Genomic DNA, 18,869 nt, shown 5'->3' with positions numbered 1-18,869 from the left:
TTATATTGAGTCTATCAAATAGTCTGTAATTTTATATGCCTGGCATAGTTTACAGAAAAGGTTACTGTTAGGTCATGTTTGCGCTTGTGCACTTTTCAGTTCTTGCTGTTGACAAGCACTTCTGAAACATTATAATGTCAATTAAAGACATTGCACGAATATTGAGGTGTGGTACGCTTCTAGCGAAGGTTTGCTTTTAGCAGCTTTCACAGCTTTCCTCCTCTGCGCCTGTTATGCTCAGATTCCTTGCGAGATTTCGAGCCTTTTGTCCCTGTACAGGGCATGCGATGGCAGTTTGTGGGGTTTTTTTTTGTCATTGAAAATTATTTTTAAATCCTCTGAGCATGTTCAAGTTCAATTCGGGACAGGAGTGTCTTGGTGTCGGGAGCAAATAATCGCCGTTTGCTATGTTAAAAAATATCACATGATCGCCATTTTCTATGCTAAAAATATCGCCAGAGATAGCCTTGAAACATTCTCAATATTTTTTTTGTTCTACCTCTGCATTGTTTTTTGCTCTGTGTTCAACAAATCATGCTTTTAGCTGAACCATGAAGATCCCCACATATTTGGTTGTGATTGAAGCAGATCCTCTTAATGGCCTAGTGTGTTAGGCACGCTTGGAATTGTAAGCAGCCACATAGTCCCATTCACAACACAATTCATGGCCCCTCCTAGTGTCTAATTCGCAAATTTTCTCCTGTGTAATGCACGTTTTTGTAAATGGGCTTGCTTGTTTGTAATACATTACATACAGTTCCCAGTTCGACATGAGCATTTTCCTTCAGTTTGATAGCAGCAATGCGCACTTCTCAATTTCGCTTGACTACAGCGACCTGAAACCCATCGACAAAGACCGGCGACTACTGATCGAGCTTTGGGACTGGGACCGAACGTCTCGCAACGACTTCATGGGCTCTCTATCATTTGGCATCTCGGAGATTCTCAAGTCACCCGCCGAAGGCTGGTTCAAGCTGTTGACGGCCGAGGAAGGCGAGTTCTACAACGTACCCGTGCCCCCCGAGAACCCGGCGCTTGCACCGGGGACAACGCACCATACGACGAGGCCGCGGCCCACACCACAAGCATCGTCGGACCTCATACCACACAACATGGGCAAGCAGGTGAGAATGTGAAGTGTTTGAATACACTTCATCTCTGTGCCGGATGATTTACTAAACTAAAGGATGGAAATCGGAGTGGGCGTACCTAGTGCACCAGCGCAGCTTGGGTTTAGTGCTTGGATAAGTGTGGTAGTGTGCTATCATGTCGGAAACATGGCCTAAATAGCTTTTGTTGCTAAACGATTACACATTAATATACATTAAGTTAGAATTACCTTATATGCTCTGTTTAGGTAGCACTTACCGTAAACAGTGCTCTTACTGTATACACTGTTGCAAAGTACCAGTTACTCTACATTGATGTTGTATTACTTTATTTACTCGCATAATCCTCGCACCTTTTTCGGCACAAAATCGATGCAAAGGGGGTAGGTGCGAGAACTACTCGGGAAAAACTTTCTACGAAAATGTACAGAGCAAAAAAGAAAGTGAAGTGGCTGCAAATCGGGATTCTCACACCAGCAACTAACACCAAGCTTTGAGAAGTACTAATTAAAACCTACCTCAACAATAAAAGCACAGGTTCAACACAAGGTAAGATTTATTTGAGACACAAAAAGTGCTAGCAAATAGTCGAGAATTAGAATACCATACACAAAGCTTGTGGGTGTTGCGGGCGTAGCGGTAGCATTGGTCGTTCAACAGAAGCCCTCGAAAGGTAAGCGTAGGACGTCAGTATTGGGCTGATGGCTGAAGAAATAAAGTTTACCATCAATCCCAGTTTTAGGCACACTGCAGGCCCAACGCGTCTTGGTGGCTTTCAGTTGCTGTCACCACTAGCGAACACAAAACTTGTAGACTTCAAAAGGCCTTCTGGTGGCCCTGTTGCCGTTGTTTAGGGCATGATCCATCACTTTCAACTTAAAAGCAGCCGTGTAGCTTCAGTATCGCTCCATAACGTGACAAGATTACTGACACAACGTATAAAACACGCCGCAACGTGCACTTGCCACTTTGGCTTGGCTTGGATTGAATCTCCATGCAATAATAGTACGCTTGATGTTTAAGAGATGGCGCCAGATGGCATGTGCTATCATCATCAGTGGTTGTAACGAGCAGACATTATTTCGGCAGTTTTCGGGGGTGCAATAGTTACTCGAGGAAAAAGAGAACTCGTATTTTTGTTGGGCGATCTGGGGTGTGCGAGAATTATGCGCATGCGAAGATTACGCGAGTAAATACGGTATATGTATGTAAACTAATCAGATTGAATGCAATGAATCAGATTCAATGAAGGTATAGATAATCTGGTGTGTAAAGTGACCTTACAACAACAATGCTCATTTGTGTTCGTGGGTTGTGATCTGGCATGTTTTCTTAAGGAGAAAGACCCAAGGTTAATGTCTTAAACTGGGCATTTCTTCCCACGCAGGATGTGATCCGAGCATCCGATTTCAACTTCCTTCTCGTCCTGGGCAAAGGCAGCTTTGGCAAAGTACTACTAGCCGAGCGACGTGGCACTGACGAACTGTACGCTGTGAAGGTCCTCAAAAAAGACGTCATCATCCAGGATGACGACGTCGAGTGCGCCATGGTGGAAAAGCGGGTGTTGGCGCTGGCGTCCAAGCCCCCTTTCCTAGTGCAGCTGCACTCGTGCTTCCAGACAATGGAGCGCCTCTACTTCGTCATGGAGTACGTCAACGGTGGCGACCTCATGTTCCAGATCCAGCAGTGCGGAAAGTTCAAGGAGCCCGTGGCTGTCTTCTATGCGGCCGAAATCGCTGTTGGTCTATTCTTCCTTCATGCACGCTCCATCGTGTACCGTGACTTGAAGCTGGACAATGTCCTGCTGGACCAGGATGGACACATTAAGATTGCTGACTTCGGCATGTGCAAAGAAGGCATCCAGGGGGACAAGACCACAAAGACATTTTGTGGCACACCTGACTACATCGCCCCCGAGGTGGGTTGCCACAATACATCCATCTGATAAAAATTGTGCACATCTAAAACATGATTGGATGAAGTGATGAAGATGAGGGTTGTCTGTCACTTTGTCCAGTTTTCCGTGTGAAGCGAAACTGTAACAGTCACCTGTAATAATATGTCCATACCTCCGAAGTGCCCCCAATCACCAAACTTTAAGCATAATGCTATTGAATGAATGAATTATTGAGTGCTTCCCTTCAAGATATATACTTCGATCGTATGGTGACAGTCTGCAGTACAAAAAAAATATAAGGATGCCAAAAAAGTGGCTATATTGATATGTCTGTAGTGTGGGGATCAATGCACAAACAGGGAGTTGCAAAAAACGGGACTCAATTTTTGTGCCACACAAAAAAATAGGTTGTAGTTTATTGTAGTTGCTATCAACCACACACAATCAAAAAATTCCCATTGTAGTTTCATTGTGAAACATGGCACTTTGCCTCCTAGGAAAAGGCACATTTAGGTGGGGTCATATAACATGGGAATGTGATGAAATTGCAGTGAGGACTTTTAAATGGCTGGTAGTGGCTTTAGTTGACAGTAGTGTGTTTGCACTGTCCTTGTGACTTTGTATTTTATGCTAATTCATCAATCTTTCAGACGTCGCTAACTTGACATCAATTTTCATTCATGGATTTTGCATGCAGATCATCCTCTACCAGCCGTATGGGAAATCTGTTGACTGGTGGGCTTACGGGGTACTCCTATATGAGATGCTAGTGGGACAGCCACCCTTCGATGGCGAGGACGAGGAGGAACTGTTCGCCTCCATCACGGACCACAATGTGTCCTACCCGAAGGCTCTTTCCAAAGAAGCCAAAGAAGCCTGCAAAGGGGTTTGAACCATTTTTCACATTCGATCTCGGATTATTTTTTTTTGCCTGTCTTGACTTTCAACAAATCTTTCATGCCCTTCTCTAGCTTCGACTTTATAGCTTGTATTTGCAGCTTGCATTTGGTGCAAGTTTGTTGTATTGAGTCGTGTCGATAATATTTACGCTAAGCTGGAGATTGTGTGGCCATCATGATATTGACTGCACAAGTTGAGGCATTGTCAATGGTACCATAGAACATGGAGGAACTAACCTGCAATTGTTTGATACATTACTTGGGTATCTTGCTAGCTGTTTCGAAGACTGCAGTTATATCAGGAACTTGTTGCTATACACAAGAACAAGCCGTGTTACTATGTTCTGTTCTCTATATCGTTCACAACATTCTATACTTGCTAAATGCAATATTGTGCCTCGCTACTGCGACTATGCCTGTATTGCAAAAGTTGTACAAGTTGTTTGTACAGCATTTATGTGCATTATTGATACAGACATACATGCAGGCATCTACACAAAGAGCATAAAAAGCTATATGAATGCCCTCTAGTGTAAACTCGGGGTCTCCACGGAGCTGGTAAAGTAAAATATAAGAAACCTTTTTCTGTATTCGCTTGAAGAAGGTTAGTGCCAACGCTATAACCACGCGCGTGTTGCAACTTGCAATATATGACTCTCTAGGCATGATGATTCTTGCTTTCACAGAAGGATGGACTGCCGACACTTGAACATGCCACTGCCTCTAATGAAGGGCTTTTCACACCTTAAGTACAACATGTGAACACTTTGTAAATAGTACCATGACTATACTTCAAAGTTTTTTCCATAATGCGGTTGAACTGAGAATATATCAACAAATTTTAAGCTGCTTGGCGATAGCAGTTACATGACCAATCCAATCCCAGTTTTTCTGTCGCCCGTCGGCACCGCCATGATGTTTCGTATAAACTTTCAAATAGTAACATTGGCCTGAGCAGCGTATGCTCTATGTGTGAAGAGAAGGGTGCGAGTGCAGCCAACAACAGGAATCAAGCGGACACAAATTGCGCAAGGAGGCTACTGTGAGGGTGTCTGCGTAGCTCTGGCGCACTCCACACTTTGCTCGAAGGGGCACGGGCACATCAGCGCTTATATCGTCATAGTAATCAGAGATGGCTCATAGCTTGTTGGATTATCTTTTCGTTCAGTTTGTAATGAAGTTGTACGCAGCAGAGAGGTTGTTTCGCTCATTGCAGCAGCCGCTGTTTCATTATGCCAGTATTTTGTTCACATACGCAAGGTTCGATTTTGAAAGAATTAGCTGCTAGCCTTACTTCGTATAATGCTCCTATTTGGTGCAATCAGATACGTTGCTTCACCCTTGCAGCTAAAGCGTAAATTTGAAGCACAAATAGTAATAACTCCAAATGCAAAGTGTGCTGATTGGGAGTGGGCAAACATCACAAATTTTCAGTAGTGCCTCACAGCTCTCAGAAATGAGTTTAGTGGCTTGTTTTTCAAGGCCAGCCTGACGTCAAAAAAAGTTTGTGCTTATTCACTAGGATGTATTGCAGAAAGAACTAGAAGGCCAGAAAAAAATTAAAGAAGAATCAATACAATCAATAGAAAACTTATATTTTGGCTGGTATGTTTTTGCTATAAAATGATGATTTATAGGTGACCTACAAGTAGGTCATAGGACAAATGGCATACCTCTCCAGTTAAAATGTCTCACAAAAGCTGCCAAGTGTTCGGATACAAACAGCCACGGCTGAAATTCTTAACACCATGAGGTATAGTTGTTCTTGCTGTTGGTAGGCAGTTTTAGTTTCTAAAATTTTTACTGTATGTGGGTGTGGTGTTACAAGCCTTTTTCACGGCAGCCACTAAGGCTGATGACATCTCGTTGCATGTAATCCAACCACTATGCACTTCCACTGCATTCGAGGTGCATAAGTCTTGTAAAAAATGAACTACAGCATGTTAATGATTATCTCAACAAGAAACCTTTGAATAACCAGTCTGTAAAGCATGTATGATCCTGCTGCAGTTTTACCTTAGTGGATCTTTTCAGTTCTGAGATGCAATAACAGATGTCACAAAAAGTATTTTTACTCCCGCATATTTCTTTCGTAACCTGTAATTGACTAATAGTAAGGTGTCAGAGGATAACTAAAATGTTTGTGCATAACCAATCTGTACCATTTATCGTGTAAAAAAAATTGAGTTGCATAGTATCAATGCCACACATGAAAAGTCACAAAGAAGCTTTTGTGAATGTTGAGCAGAGAGTTTGTACTTCGTCCCTTCTATTTCATGAGTCCTGTTGCTTCTGTCGCATGGGTCGTGGTGTTAACAAATGCAGCGACCGGCATATCCAAGATGAACCTGTTTATTTGGCCGAACTTGTGGCCACCAAATGGAAAGTTCAATTACAGCAATACACTCTGGCACTGATAGCGGCGAAGAGCGCCGCAGCCTTCAATTGAATTACAAGCTGTTTGTACTAATGAGCACTTATAAGTGTAATGGGGCGATAACCAAACATGAGAAAGAAGTGTCGCATTGCCAGATGACAATACTGACAGCTAGACATGCTGTGACTGTAAAATAGTTGTTGTTCTGCTGAACCCGTAAAACCCATTCTATGAAATGTCTATTCATTGGCAACATCATAGCAGTCAACATTTATGCCACCATCAGGTAATTTCATATAGTAATTCTAGGCGCATCATGCAGCTTTAGGATATATGTAACAAACTAGGTGCCACAATAAAACTATTATCGAAAATAAACGTAACAGGTGCTTTTGAACATAAGGCAGGATTGTATCAGTCAGGTTGTAATACGGCTTACAAACAAGAAACGCTTGGCAGGTATGAAAATGTTTCTATTGCATACATGTCTCCGTGAAGCAAAATAAACAATTGTTTATTAGTTTTTTTACCTCCAATAAGATAACTGCACGAGTAAAATACATTGACGAAGGCATAAATAGGTCCACAGCAAAATTATCGAACGTGCTTTCAGGTTGATTTAAGATAAATAACTTTGTTTTATTAGCAAATAAGGTTGACCACGCCAGTTTTTGTCATCATTCAGCAACTGTTCACGTCATAAAATGCCATTCTGCCTTGTATGCAGTTTTTGACAAAGAACCCGGCGCGGCGCCTGGGCTGTGGCTTGTCCGGCGAGGAAGATGTGCGGACACACCCTTTCTTCCGGCGCATTGATTGGGACAAGATTGAGAACCGTGAGGTGCAGCCACCATTCAAGCCCCGCATTGTAAGTACTGTCTGCATGCACCCACTTTGACCACTTCCTTCCCGCACAAAAACATCTTGGCCTGTGCAGGCCGAGCGAGAGCACAAGTGACCGAATGTTGCTCCGTCATACACTTTACAGTTGCTCATGAAGACTGGGAATAAGCCACGCATTGTTGCATTGTATCGCACGTTATGGCTGCACAAAACAGCTAGTTAGCATGCAGACGTCTCAGAACAGCTGCAGTATAGTTAATAAAATGGCTGAAATCAAGCGCTAGATGTCTATGCAGACAAGGGGCTAACAGACATGTCTTTCTGTTGAGGCAAATGGGCGACTTTCTGCACTAAGAATACAGAGAAAAGTCTTAGTGGCTGAAAAAACAGAGTGTGTTCCCTACAAGGCTAAATCTTAATGCTTCTCATATCGAGTCACAGGTGCAGTTTGCACTCAAATAATGTTCGTGTTTTACGTGTAACTTGCACTCCATTCACACTATTTGTAAAAGTACAGCTCTAATCACACCTGTTTGAACAATGCAGTGCTTATGCCTGCTGGGAAGTTAATTTCTATGAACTAATAAATTCTCTTTTCATGACACATGTGGGATTCATAGAAAACTGTTTTAAACCGTGGCTATTTCTTGTCAACTTAAGAAACAAGCTGAAACGATGTGGTGACCAGGGTGCCCAGAGAAACTCTCAAAATGCGGTAAAGTGGCTGTGATCACCTGTCACTTAAATATACTTATAAAAAAGTGCTTGGTGCTGTATAGATGCTTGTAGGTTCTTTCCGAGTGAAAGATACCATGCATGGCTCTCTTGTGCTTTTTGTTGTTTTCACACAGCAAATTTGTATGAACCAAAAGTGCCATATGTATCAAGCACTCAAGAGCACATTTCTGCATGGGAGCACATATCGATGACACTAAAAATTAAGTATTCAGTGCCGCTGGCATTACTGCTGCACAGCTGCCACCCTGAAGACACACAATTTTTCTTTCAGCTGAAATGACCATTGTGGGGAAATATATTACCAGTGCACACTTTAGCCAATGTAGCCATGCGGCTCGAGCTGCAGTTGAGTTAGCCACCCTTAACTTCTTTGATAAGATAACGATAACCTTTGATAAAGGTTACACCATTTTATTATTCAAAGATATGTCATGTAATAATTCACAACTAATTTCTTTCAACAGGATAATTTGTGACGACAAAAGCTGCTCTTTGTATGGTCCAGAAGGACCATACTGGCTACTCTGTATACTGTTTGTCGCATTTAAACAACCCTAGTACGCAAAATTTTCAGTGAAGTTTTCTTCCAAAAAGCAATTTGAAGGTGAAGCAATATTGACCCATTTCACATTACTGTGGCAGCTTGACATCAAAAATTTCTTGCACAGTGTGAGATTTGTGTGTGGTGGTAATGAAGCATGCCTGACAGCTTTGCAGATATGCTGTTTTTCATGGCGAGTTCGTTCAGTGATTATAGTATACTTTGGGTATGTAACAGTTTATGGCATATTTTTGAGGTTCGGAACTTTTTTTTTTTCACTCACTAGGCTTAGTGGTTCAAGTGCACTAAGGATAAGACTAGCTGGTTGTGCATTTTGACTGCTTGCTGTATTTTACTCTTCAGTACCAGCAAGCACAGCCTTTGGCTCTAAGTGTGCTTTTAAATCTTTAATGTGTTGAACTAATATTCTTGGGGAAGGTCATGCAGTGTTGTCATCTCCTTGATCTTCTCTTCTCTCACGTTATATTGTCACCTGTTGTGGCTGTGTTGGTGCTTTTGCCTTTAGCGGCTTGTGGCTTACGGCTTCTCATCTGGGGCCATCACTTCTGGCCATGTTTGTTGCTGTAGCAAAAATGCAACGTCGCGCCCTGTAGCATGGCTTATGCATCGCTGTTAAAGTGAAACTAGAATGTTACGTTGACATCACCAAGATATCTTCCACACCGTACTATCTTTATACCCATGTCAATCTTTACACATTTGTCGGTTCAGCTTTCTGTTTCACATATTATGAACCTTGTTATAGCAGTTGAAGTGTTCATAATTTGCTCTTTGTCGTGATTGAGCTGTTATAGTTTATCTTATTTAGTGTTGAAGATGGGATGGCATTTATTTTTTGTAAACTGCAGTCAACTCCAGCAAGTGGGGACCTTGCTAACATCTTCTTAAGGTAACTATAGGAGGGCTTCTACAGCTAACTGTTAAGTTAGCTGTAGAAGGATAAGCATCAAGGTGTATGGAGTTAATGAAGTGGCAGTTACACGAATGACAGGTGCTCTAATATATTAATGACTGGAGCGTGAGATAGATGTATGATTGGTGTAAGTCAGGCTACAATTCACAATCCAAATTCATTCACAACTAAACTTGTCGATAATTGGTATAGTTATGGTTGAAGAGCATGAAGAAAGACTCAAAGAAACGCAGGACAAGAACTTACTTGCTACTACAGTCGAACCCCGCTACAACGAAACTGACAGGGCGCGGAAAAAATTTCGTTGAAGCGAGAATTTTGTTGTAGTGAAATTCAAAAAAATATAGCTGATCTGAGCCACCAAACAAAGAAATGTTTATTCTCAAAATTCAAAAAATGGCCTCTGCTTCCTATTCTTTCCCAGCTGTGTCAGGACGTGATTCTCACCCTTGCATAGCGAGGCCATAGGGAGAAGCATGCTGAAACACCTGAAACCGCTTTTTGAATGAACCAAACAGTTGCATTAACATGGTAACACCAGCAGCTGTCCACCGTCAAAAGTATCCGAGAACGCCAGATAGAGGCAGGGTATCGGACAGCAGCAACTTTTGCCTTACTGTATGCCATTTTTATCATCCATCACTCGCGGCTAGCTCATTTTGTTAATGTGGACAAACAGCCGCGCTGATTAGTTACCACACTGGCTAAGTGCGAACATTATGATAAGCATCAGAATAAAAAAAGACGTCATGCCGCGGTTGCACCAAGCAGCTGTGAGAAGGAAACCATGAACTGAGCTACTGAGCTACAGCTTCGGATTGTCTGCGGCTCAAAAGCAAGCCAGTGGCAAAACAAAAATAGGGCAGTCTTATTGCCATCGCTACGGAGCAATGGCAGCACCCATGCTTGCTGAATAGCGTTGGTATAGCAGCGATTTCTGGTAGGGTAGCGCCAACGCGTGTCTTAGACTTCGTTGACACATTTTTAGGCTCTGAAAACGCATCGAAATGTTAATGATTTGGTTGACTGCATAGCAATAAGTATCTAAGCCTGGAATTTAATTGTAAAATTTCGTTGAAGCGAGGGGATCGAAGAAAAACTTTTCCTTGCGGAGACAATACTTATGCATTGACTCCTATGGACTGCTGACGGGGAATCGTGGATTTTTCGTTGTAGCAGAAATTTGAAAAGGGAAGAATATTAATGCACCAGTAAAGATCAATGCATGTGTGTAAAGGCAAAAGGAGAGCCATGGCAACATGAAAACAGTCATTTAACAAAAGCAGAAAGATTATTTGGAAACATGGTGCCATGGTTGACCTTTAGTCTTCACACGCATGAATTGATCTTTATTTGGCCCATTTATATTCTTTTTTATGCAATAAATATTTTAGTTGCTAGTAAGTGCTTGTCCTGTGTTCTTTTCTGTCTTTCTTCATGCGCTTAAGCCACAGCCATACCATGCATCTCAACCGACTAGCCCTAGTGTTGATTCTATTATAAATACTAGTAGGCAGCTGGCAATAGTGTCCGCGTCAGGTGCCTAAGGTAATCCCAGCCAACCATGCAATGTCCAGTAGACATCAAATAAATATCAACCATTTGATATTTTTATCTTTAATGGATGTCCGCAAAAGTTAATTTAATATTTATACAATATCTAGAGGATATCCATTTTGAACAGAGTGGACCTTCATATAATGTCCACATCAGTTCCACACACAATATTGATATAATATTTGGCAATATTAATATACAATATTTAGAGGATGTCCATTTTGGCGTGAGTAAACATCCATAGATTGTCCACAGCATTTGTACAGATAACATTGGTATATATCAAATGACACTTATTTTTAGGTACAGCGACGCACATATGCATACTATCTGGGGTTTCACGTCTTAAAACCACAGTACGAATGAGAAACAATGTAGTGGAGGGCTCTGGAAATGCAGACCTTGTGGTTTTCTTCAACATGCACTGACACTGCACAGTACACGTACCTCTACAATTACGCCTCTATCAAAATGTGACCACCGCAGCCGGCATTGAACCCGTGACCTTCGGGTTAGCAGTTGAGCACCTTAGCCACTGTTCCACTGAGGCGGTCAGACGAGCATGCAATCGCACCATATGCTACAAAATAATGAGACTGTTAACTCAATATGATTGCCTTTAGTCAAATTTATTCCATCAAATTCAGCAAAGGTCTTGTGGGGGATCTGTCATAGTGATGGCAGTGGTCAGTCAGTCAGGGCACTAGTAGCCTGCAAATATATGCATGTGTATAAATACCACTGTTGGCACAGCTAACGTAAACTTGATGCTCAACGAGCAGTGTATGAAGCACATTTGCAGGGTGTAATCTGGATTTTGAAAAATTACCTCAACAGCATTACAAATGCAATGACTGCAGTTCCAATAGTGAGTGTCACCACATATGGGGTATTTAGTCTAAACATCCTAAACATGCTGTTTAGAAACCGATGAATTGCACCAGCAGAGCATAATGATGAAGTTAGGTTCCATGGTTGTAATAGTTACCAGACATATATATAAAAGCATAGTCTAAAGGGTGAAAAGCACTCATATTGTTTGATCTGTACACATTTATGTGTGCATGAATATAGCCCTGTTTGATTACATTATACATTCACAATGCAAGATTATGCACGAATTAGTAGTCTCTTTTACCATAGTGTTTAATCTATTATTACAGGATAGCCAGCCGGTCTGAGAACTGGCTAACCTTCCTGTCCTTCTTTTCTTCCTATTAATGTGCAATTTGAACATAAAGGCCACTTCAGTGCTTAACAATAAGTTACAGAGTAAACTTTCGTAATTAATCCAGACACTGCGTGCAGGACAGAGGCAAGAGAGTCCACAAACACAGTGATGTGCCTCTCTTGTCCGTGTCCATCATGCTGTTTGAGGATTAAGTAGAAATAACCAAGCCCAAGCTACCCTTGTACATTTTCAGTTGCTGTAACTGCTGGCCTTTCTATATGCAAGAGCAGTGCACAACTGGCCGAGAATAACAGCAGCTTAAATTGCACTTCAGCTTTCAGCTACATCTACAGCACTGCTTGCAGCTTGTACAGAGGGCAACATGTTGGTCTAGAACGCTAGAGTGTCCGGCTCTGCACTGCATGGTTCACATCTACAGACAACACAAAGATTGATAGGCCACATGCAAGCTTGGGCAACCCCCAATGAAGAGCCTTTTTTGGGATGCAGATGAAACTCTTTTGGCTGTGAGAAGCGCTGTCTGAACTAGCACAGAAAATCAAACAGCGGCGAATCAACCGGGTTAGTTTCCGAATAATTTGAGCTATGTGGCAAAACTTTTCTGTTAGCAGTGTTATCATTCCCACAGCCTGTCGCAGACATATCTTGCAGAGTATTCTCTGTTCTGTTCTATGTACTACCAAGAGCGCTTCTGACCGCTTTCGACGTCCATAACACTTGATGCAGCCACAGTGACAAACAAAGAAAACGCAAGGAATGCGCGTCATTGGGACTACGGGTATGATTAGATGTGGCCTATATGCTCAGCTACAGCCCCGAGCGTGATGCTTTGCCGTTTCGACATGCGTATACAAACAGTGTACGAGAGTAAACATAATATTGGAGAGATTAAAGGGAAAAAAAAAATGACGCATAACTGCTCAAAAGTGGTCACAAACACGCGTAGCAAACACACATGTGTTTATGCACCAACAATATAGTCAAAATTTAACTTACAGAAAAGGCCTTTCACTTTCATGTCTTCAAGACCTGAAGTGCTAAAAGGAAACAACGGTCTAAGGAAACATTGAGGACATGCGTTGACTTCCAGCTAAAATTTTATTACAAAGCAGTAAGAGTATATACGTGACACAGACATCACAATCAAATCAATCAATGCACAAAGATGAAATCAATCAATACATAGATAAAGAAAAAAGTGAAAACTAAGCAGCAGTGAATTTACAAACAAAAATCTTGTGTCCGTGAGTTCAAGTGATCTAGTTCTTTTTTCTTCTTGAAATTTTTGTGCAAGCATGCAGGGACACAGGAAGAAAGACAAACGGGCGTAATCTAACAACTGGTTTATTTTTCGAAGAACATTCTCTTTATACCCCTCAGATCTGCACTCTCTGGTCACAAGGAAACAACAACAAGTGCACTGTGCATGTATCACAAATAACGATAAGTTCATTGATGAACAGACATGAGCGAAATTTCTTTCTCTAGTAAGGCTACCGAAGGGTGGCTAACACACTTTCGCATAGCATAAAAAAGGTGGCTGGAAAGTATGATGTAAAGGTGGTGTTTCCGGCCAAAAACAAAGTAGAAGTGTGCGCGTTGTTCAACCAGAAATGTAACACAGTGACCAATATACAAAATAAGCTCAAGTTTGTTGAATGTGCGCACAATGTGGTGTATTGCATACCTTTGTCGTGTGTTTGTGTATATATAGGGCAGACTGGCACATGCATTTACACGAGGCTAAGGGAGCATAAGTCAAGTCTGAAAGGTCACCCAAACACCCATTTGGCAATGCATTGCAATAAGTGCGCGTGCTCTCCTTGTTTTCGCGACACTACCTTGGTACATACGAATCGAAACAAGACGTCAAGAGAGATAATGGAGGCTTATCTTGTAGACAAGCAGAAAGACAAGTGTGTTAGCCACCCTTTGGTAGCCTTACTAGTTTTCAAGTAGCCATATATGTTGGAGCTACGAGCCTCGTTCTAAAAAGCCTGTGTTGCCTTTCGCCTCGGCATATAGCAAGCTGGTCAAGCATGGCATTGTCCGTGCTTGTTTGCGCAATGCTCTCACGATGACATGCATCGTTCAATTCAGGAAAGTTTCAGAGGGCAGATAGCCCATATGAGGGCAGCTGGGTATCCTAGCCACTTGCTGGTATTCGTAGCAGAAAAACTGCGAAAAGACTCGAAAGTCAGTGCCACGTGCAGTGTTTCTCAGGCAGCCGTGAGTAAAAAGGTGACTGTGATCCCATATATGCATGAAATATCACACAATTTAAATATTGTTTAGAGGGCGGGAATCTCTGTGGTATTTTGTGCGCCAAATGAGTTGTTGCAATTATGTGCAAGAAGTAATCCTGTGAGAAGACCCTTCTAACGAGTCTAAAATTAAGCACCGAATAAGTTTGTTCAATGTCTGAAGAAGGCAGCAGTATATGAAGTACCCTGCACCTGCGGTCTAAGTTACGCCGGACAGTCAGGCAGATGCCTCAATGTGCGATTACCTGAACATAACCAGCAAGTAAAAAAGAAATCTGATGGTTTCCTGGCGACTCATTGCACAGAATGCAAGTTCAAGCCGGTGTTTGATAAAACAATTTTGCTTGCTAATCACTCTAACAATAGTGTAATTAAGGCTCATCATTGAGGCGGCGGCGATAGCAAGTCGAAGCTGCATCAGCAAGCCATTCGTCGCACGAACAAAAGAAGAACCGGATTACTTAAACTCACCGGCACAAGATTTTTCTTTGCAAATTCACTGCTGCTTAGTTTTTTTTTCTTTATCTTTGGGCATTGATTGATTTCATTGTGATGTCATGTGACGGGCATAAATTCTTGCTGCTTTGCAATAAAACATTAGTTCTAAGTTAGCGCTTGTCCTAGTTGTTTCCTTAGACCATTGTTACTTTTTAGCACTTCAGCTGCGGTAAACAAGAATACCAACTAGCCCGCACCCGCCTCTTGCTTTCACGTTGGCTGGATATATCGCCCACGCTGCCGAAGGCTTGGTCAAAGCTTTCGCCTGCTGGACATTTCTATCAGGTTTGGCGCAAGGCGAGCAGCATGTACTGTCGTCAAACCTTCACGCCAGTACAACTTCAGCTTCCATCGTGTCAAAGTCGTCGACGACCGCAAATGATACTTACAAATAAACGTGATGGTCAAACAATTTTACGAGTCACTGATGCAATGCTTTACTGATTAGTCTATATCTACATATAGTGAATATTCTCTGACTAAAACCACATTCTTCTATACTTTCATGGAGGAGGTCACGCCTAACCCTCGCAAGTGGAAAGTGTACAGGGAAAATCGGCCTGCGATACAACCAAATTGTTTTTTTGATTATTTGACTCAAGCGTGTTTTTTTTTTTTGCCCATGATCACCCGTATCAAAGGGCGAGGCCATGAGCTTATCATGATCAATTAAAGGAACGATAAAAGCAGGAGGGCCCTTTCTAGACATGCGCTGTGATGAATCACGAACACATTACAGCCACAACGCGAGACTGCGTGCCTTATGCTGGATTCGGTTTTTTCGGGTGAAAATTTCGAAGTTGAAAAGGAAAGAGTACCAACCTTTTACAGTTTCAGCAGCAGGATAAGCCCAACGACGATATTCAAGCACGCCACACACAATGTAGTACCTCACGTTGCGCAACCCTACAGTGTACTACACTGTAGCAACCCACCAGCGAACAATGTTGACTGGGGCTTGTCTCGGCTGCGTTCAACTTGCAGCGAGCCAATGGCAAGTAGTCGTGGCAGCTCAAAAAAAAAAAAAGGTTGTTTACACGTGGTTTACATGAAAATCTTCACACTTTTAACAGTGCTTTCACTGCGTACTCTGTGTTATATAAACAGTTACGTTTTTGTAAGTATTTTATTCTAAAGTACACTGTGTAGCAATTTGTATGATTTAGCCATTAGCCAAGGAAGCGTGTTCGATGGATGTGGCTAGAGCCGGCCAGAGGCCTAGACGATGCAATGAACAACATGGCTGATGTGCAGATGGCGCGGCCATAGAGTTGGGAGCGCGGTAATGTGAAGTAATCCCCCGTAATTGTTTGAAAGAGGGCGTGGGATTTACTGTTGTACTTATCGAGCCCCGAACGAGCCATCACATCCTGTGAGTGGCCCAAGTGTGTTCAGCTCAGTGCAGCAGAATCGTTTTTCCGATTTGCTACTCGAGATATTGGCGACCTGGTGTAGGCTGCGTTTTACGAGTGACTTCCCACAACGATCAAGTTTTACAACATATTCTAGTTGCGGTGTAACATGTAAAAATTGTTGTTGAAATCAGTCTCTTTTTGAAATTATTTTTAGGGATGCATACATAGAATAACATTGTTCATTACAGCTGCTAATCTGAAATTTGATTGCACAACTTGCATGCGATCCTACAATGTTGCAGTAGCTGAAGTGTGAATGAATACAAAAGCATTCATTCACATGCAAACTAGTATGTGTACAAATCAGGTCATTTTCACAAAAATATAACCTATTGAAAAAAGCATCTCATTGCTCTATGTACATAAACAGAAAAGGCTGCACATTACTGTTATCTTTATACATAAAATATCTCTGGCGTCTTGATGCTAATACTTGTTGGGGTTTAACGTTCCGAAACGATGCCGTAGTGAAAGGCTCAGGAAGTTTCGACCACCTGGGGTCCTCTAAAATGCACCTAAATTAAAGTCCACGACCCTAATGTGTTTCTGTCTAGATCAAAAATGCCGCTGCCGCCGGGATTCGCTTCCGTGACCTTTGCTTAGAACTCGCTTAGGCATATATGTTAGTAAAACAATGTTCATGAATATTTTATGAATATCCACTTTTAATCTCAAATAGAAGTGTCCACTCAATATCTACTGAATATTCACAAATAACATTGGATATTCAGACCATTTGTGGACATCCTCTAAATATTGATGGTCTGCTGGGATATGGGGCTGCTGGTGCAACGACAAGCTTGATGTGCAAGTACAGGCAGTTCACGCTTGATCCGTGGCATAGTCGGCTCACCTATTACCAGAACTGAGACACTGAATTAATCAGTTTTCTGTCATGTACAACTTGCTCATTAAGAATACCATCATAGACTAAGAAGACGCACACACAGTACACACTCATACTTTTTGTCTTGTTGTTACCTACCCACGTGCGAGAAATGTGGTGAATCAATGATCGTGCTTCATATTTTAATACAATGCAGTGAAATAGATCCCATTACTGTACCGAGAGCAAATGCCTCTTCATCCAGCAATGTTGATCGGTAGAGATCCGCTTTCTGGACTTGATTCACGGTTGACGTTTTTAAAACACGTTCATTGTTTTCGCGTCACATATCCCAGGCAAGCATTAGCAGGACCACTCAAAAGAGGTTGCTGTTGTGGTAGTTACGGTAGAAAAAGCACTGGCGGAAAGCCAGAGAAAGCACTCGAGGCCTTTGGCCGCAAAGGCCTTGAGGAGTCATCCATGCTGTTGTCCATCTCTCACCTTTAAACATTGTCACCACTTGTAAGTCAATACACACCCATAGATCATATCACATATCACTGCAATAATTTTATAGTCTATACACAGGTTTATAACAAGTAATTTTAGACCTCACCGGTTCACATTAATTGTACATACAAAATACTCTTATTGCATTTTTTTGCGTAAAATATTTACATGCCTTGCTTAGAACACTAGCACTGAACCAATGAAAGGTGAAGCATAACTGAACTGTTCTGCTATAGTGGAAGTTAACTTACCATAGCCTATCATACATTTTGTTTTTGATTCAAAGTGCGAAGCTTGAAGCATACATGCAGAAAAGGCACAAAGAAATTGTGGCTCAACACCTTTTTTGTACCTTCCTGTGCACCTTTCTGATGGATGCGGCACCAAGTGTATGCTCTGGCAGTATTCAGTTCCAAAGAAAAGAAAGGTAAATGTTGCCCTGATTGAACAAAACAGAAACCAATCAGTGCAGGCCACATTGACAAACCAGTTGCTGTGAAAGTGTGCGTACTTGTGTATCTGGCTACATTGTCACTAAATAAGCTCTATTGAGGGGTTATGCCTTCGATATAGCTAGAATTGCTACTTCTGGTGTGAAAACACTCGTAAACCAAAAAATGCATACAAAAACCAACTCTGTTAGAGATGTTTTGTAAGAGTTGTGTAAATTAAGTTATGGTTTATTCATTGGTCCATTTAATTGAATCTGTAAGAGTATTCGATTATGTTGCATTTACAGGAAGGGGTCTCGATGTGTTACATTTTAAACATTTATACAGCCAACGTTTTTTTAATCCTGATGAACAGGTATGTGAATTTAAAAAAAAAAGGAATGAAATGAAGTGTAAGGGTTTTCCATAGATTGTTTTGCAAAAAACTTTGCAATCATCAATGTACAGCCGCCCCCTTTTTTTTTTTAACTCTGCGGGCCAGCATGGACCACCAGTCAATAAGAGCCGATCTCCTGTGTCCCGGTGTCTAGTACCCGGAACAGCCTGGCAGAAGGTAGCTGAAAAAGACTGTACATAAGGCACATGTGTGCATTCATTTCACGGCTGTGCTTGATTAAATGGCATTTATAAGCAGGGTGTTTAACGCTAGCATGTTTTGATTAAAAAAAATGGGTGGCTGTACATCAACAAGTGATCCTTTAAGACAGCAGTCGGAAAACATTCTTGTCAAACCAGCAGCAGCTGAGTGTGAGACTGCTCTGGTTAAATTCACACTTTCTTCTGACTATTTCATGGTGTACGAAGCATGTTGTAAAAG

General features: G+C 41.8%; 1 protein-coding gene across 2 annotated transcripts in view; it reads left to right on the top strand.

Annotated features, from left to right (window-relative positions):
- Positions 1–18,869, top strand: part of LOC142761641 (protein kinase C, brain isozyme-like) — a 198,248-nt gene that overhangs the window by 146,407 nt on the left and 32,972 nt on the right. For both annotated transcript variants that reach the window (XM_075869732.1, XM_075869731.1), the window contains exons 7-10: positions 833–1,124; positions 2,497–3,027; positions 3,704–3,892; positions 7,010–7,150. In XM_075869732.1, the coding sequence (XP_075725847.1) occupies positions 833–1,124; positions 2,497–3,027; positions 3,704–3,892; positions 7,010–7,150 (1,153 nt within the window). The remainder of the gene's footprint in view (positions 1–832; positions 1,125–2,496; positions 3,028–3,703; positions 3,893–7,009; positions 7,151–18,869) is intronic.

Source organism: Rhipicephalus microplus, chromosome 7, assembly GCF_043290135.1.
Source record: "Rhipicephalus microplus isolate Deutch F79 chromosome 7, USDA_Rmic, whole genome shotgun sequence".
NCBI classification, from domain to species: domain Eukaryota; kingdom Metazoa; phylum Arthropoda; class Arachnida; order Ixodida; family Ixodidae; genus Rhipicephalus; species Rhipicephalus microplus.
The sequence above is the reverse complement of the archived record's forward strand: the minus strand, read 5'-3'. Positions and strand labels throughout refer to the sequence as shown.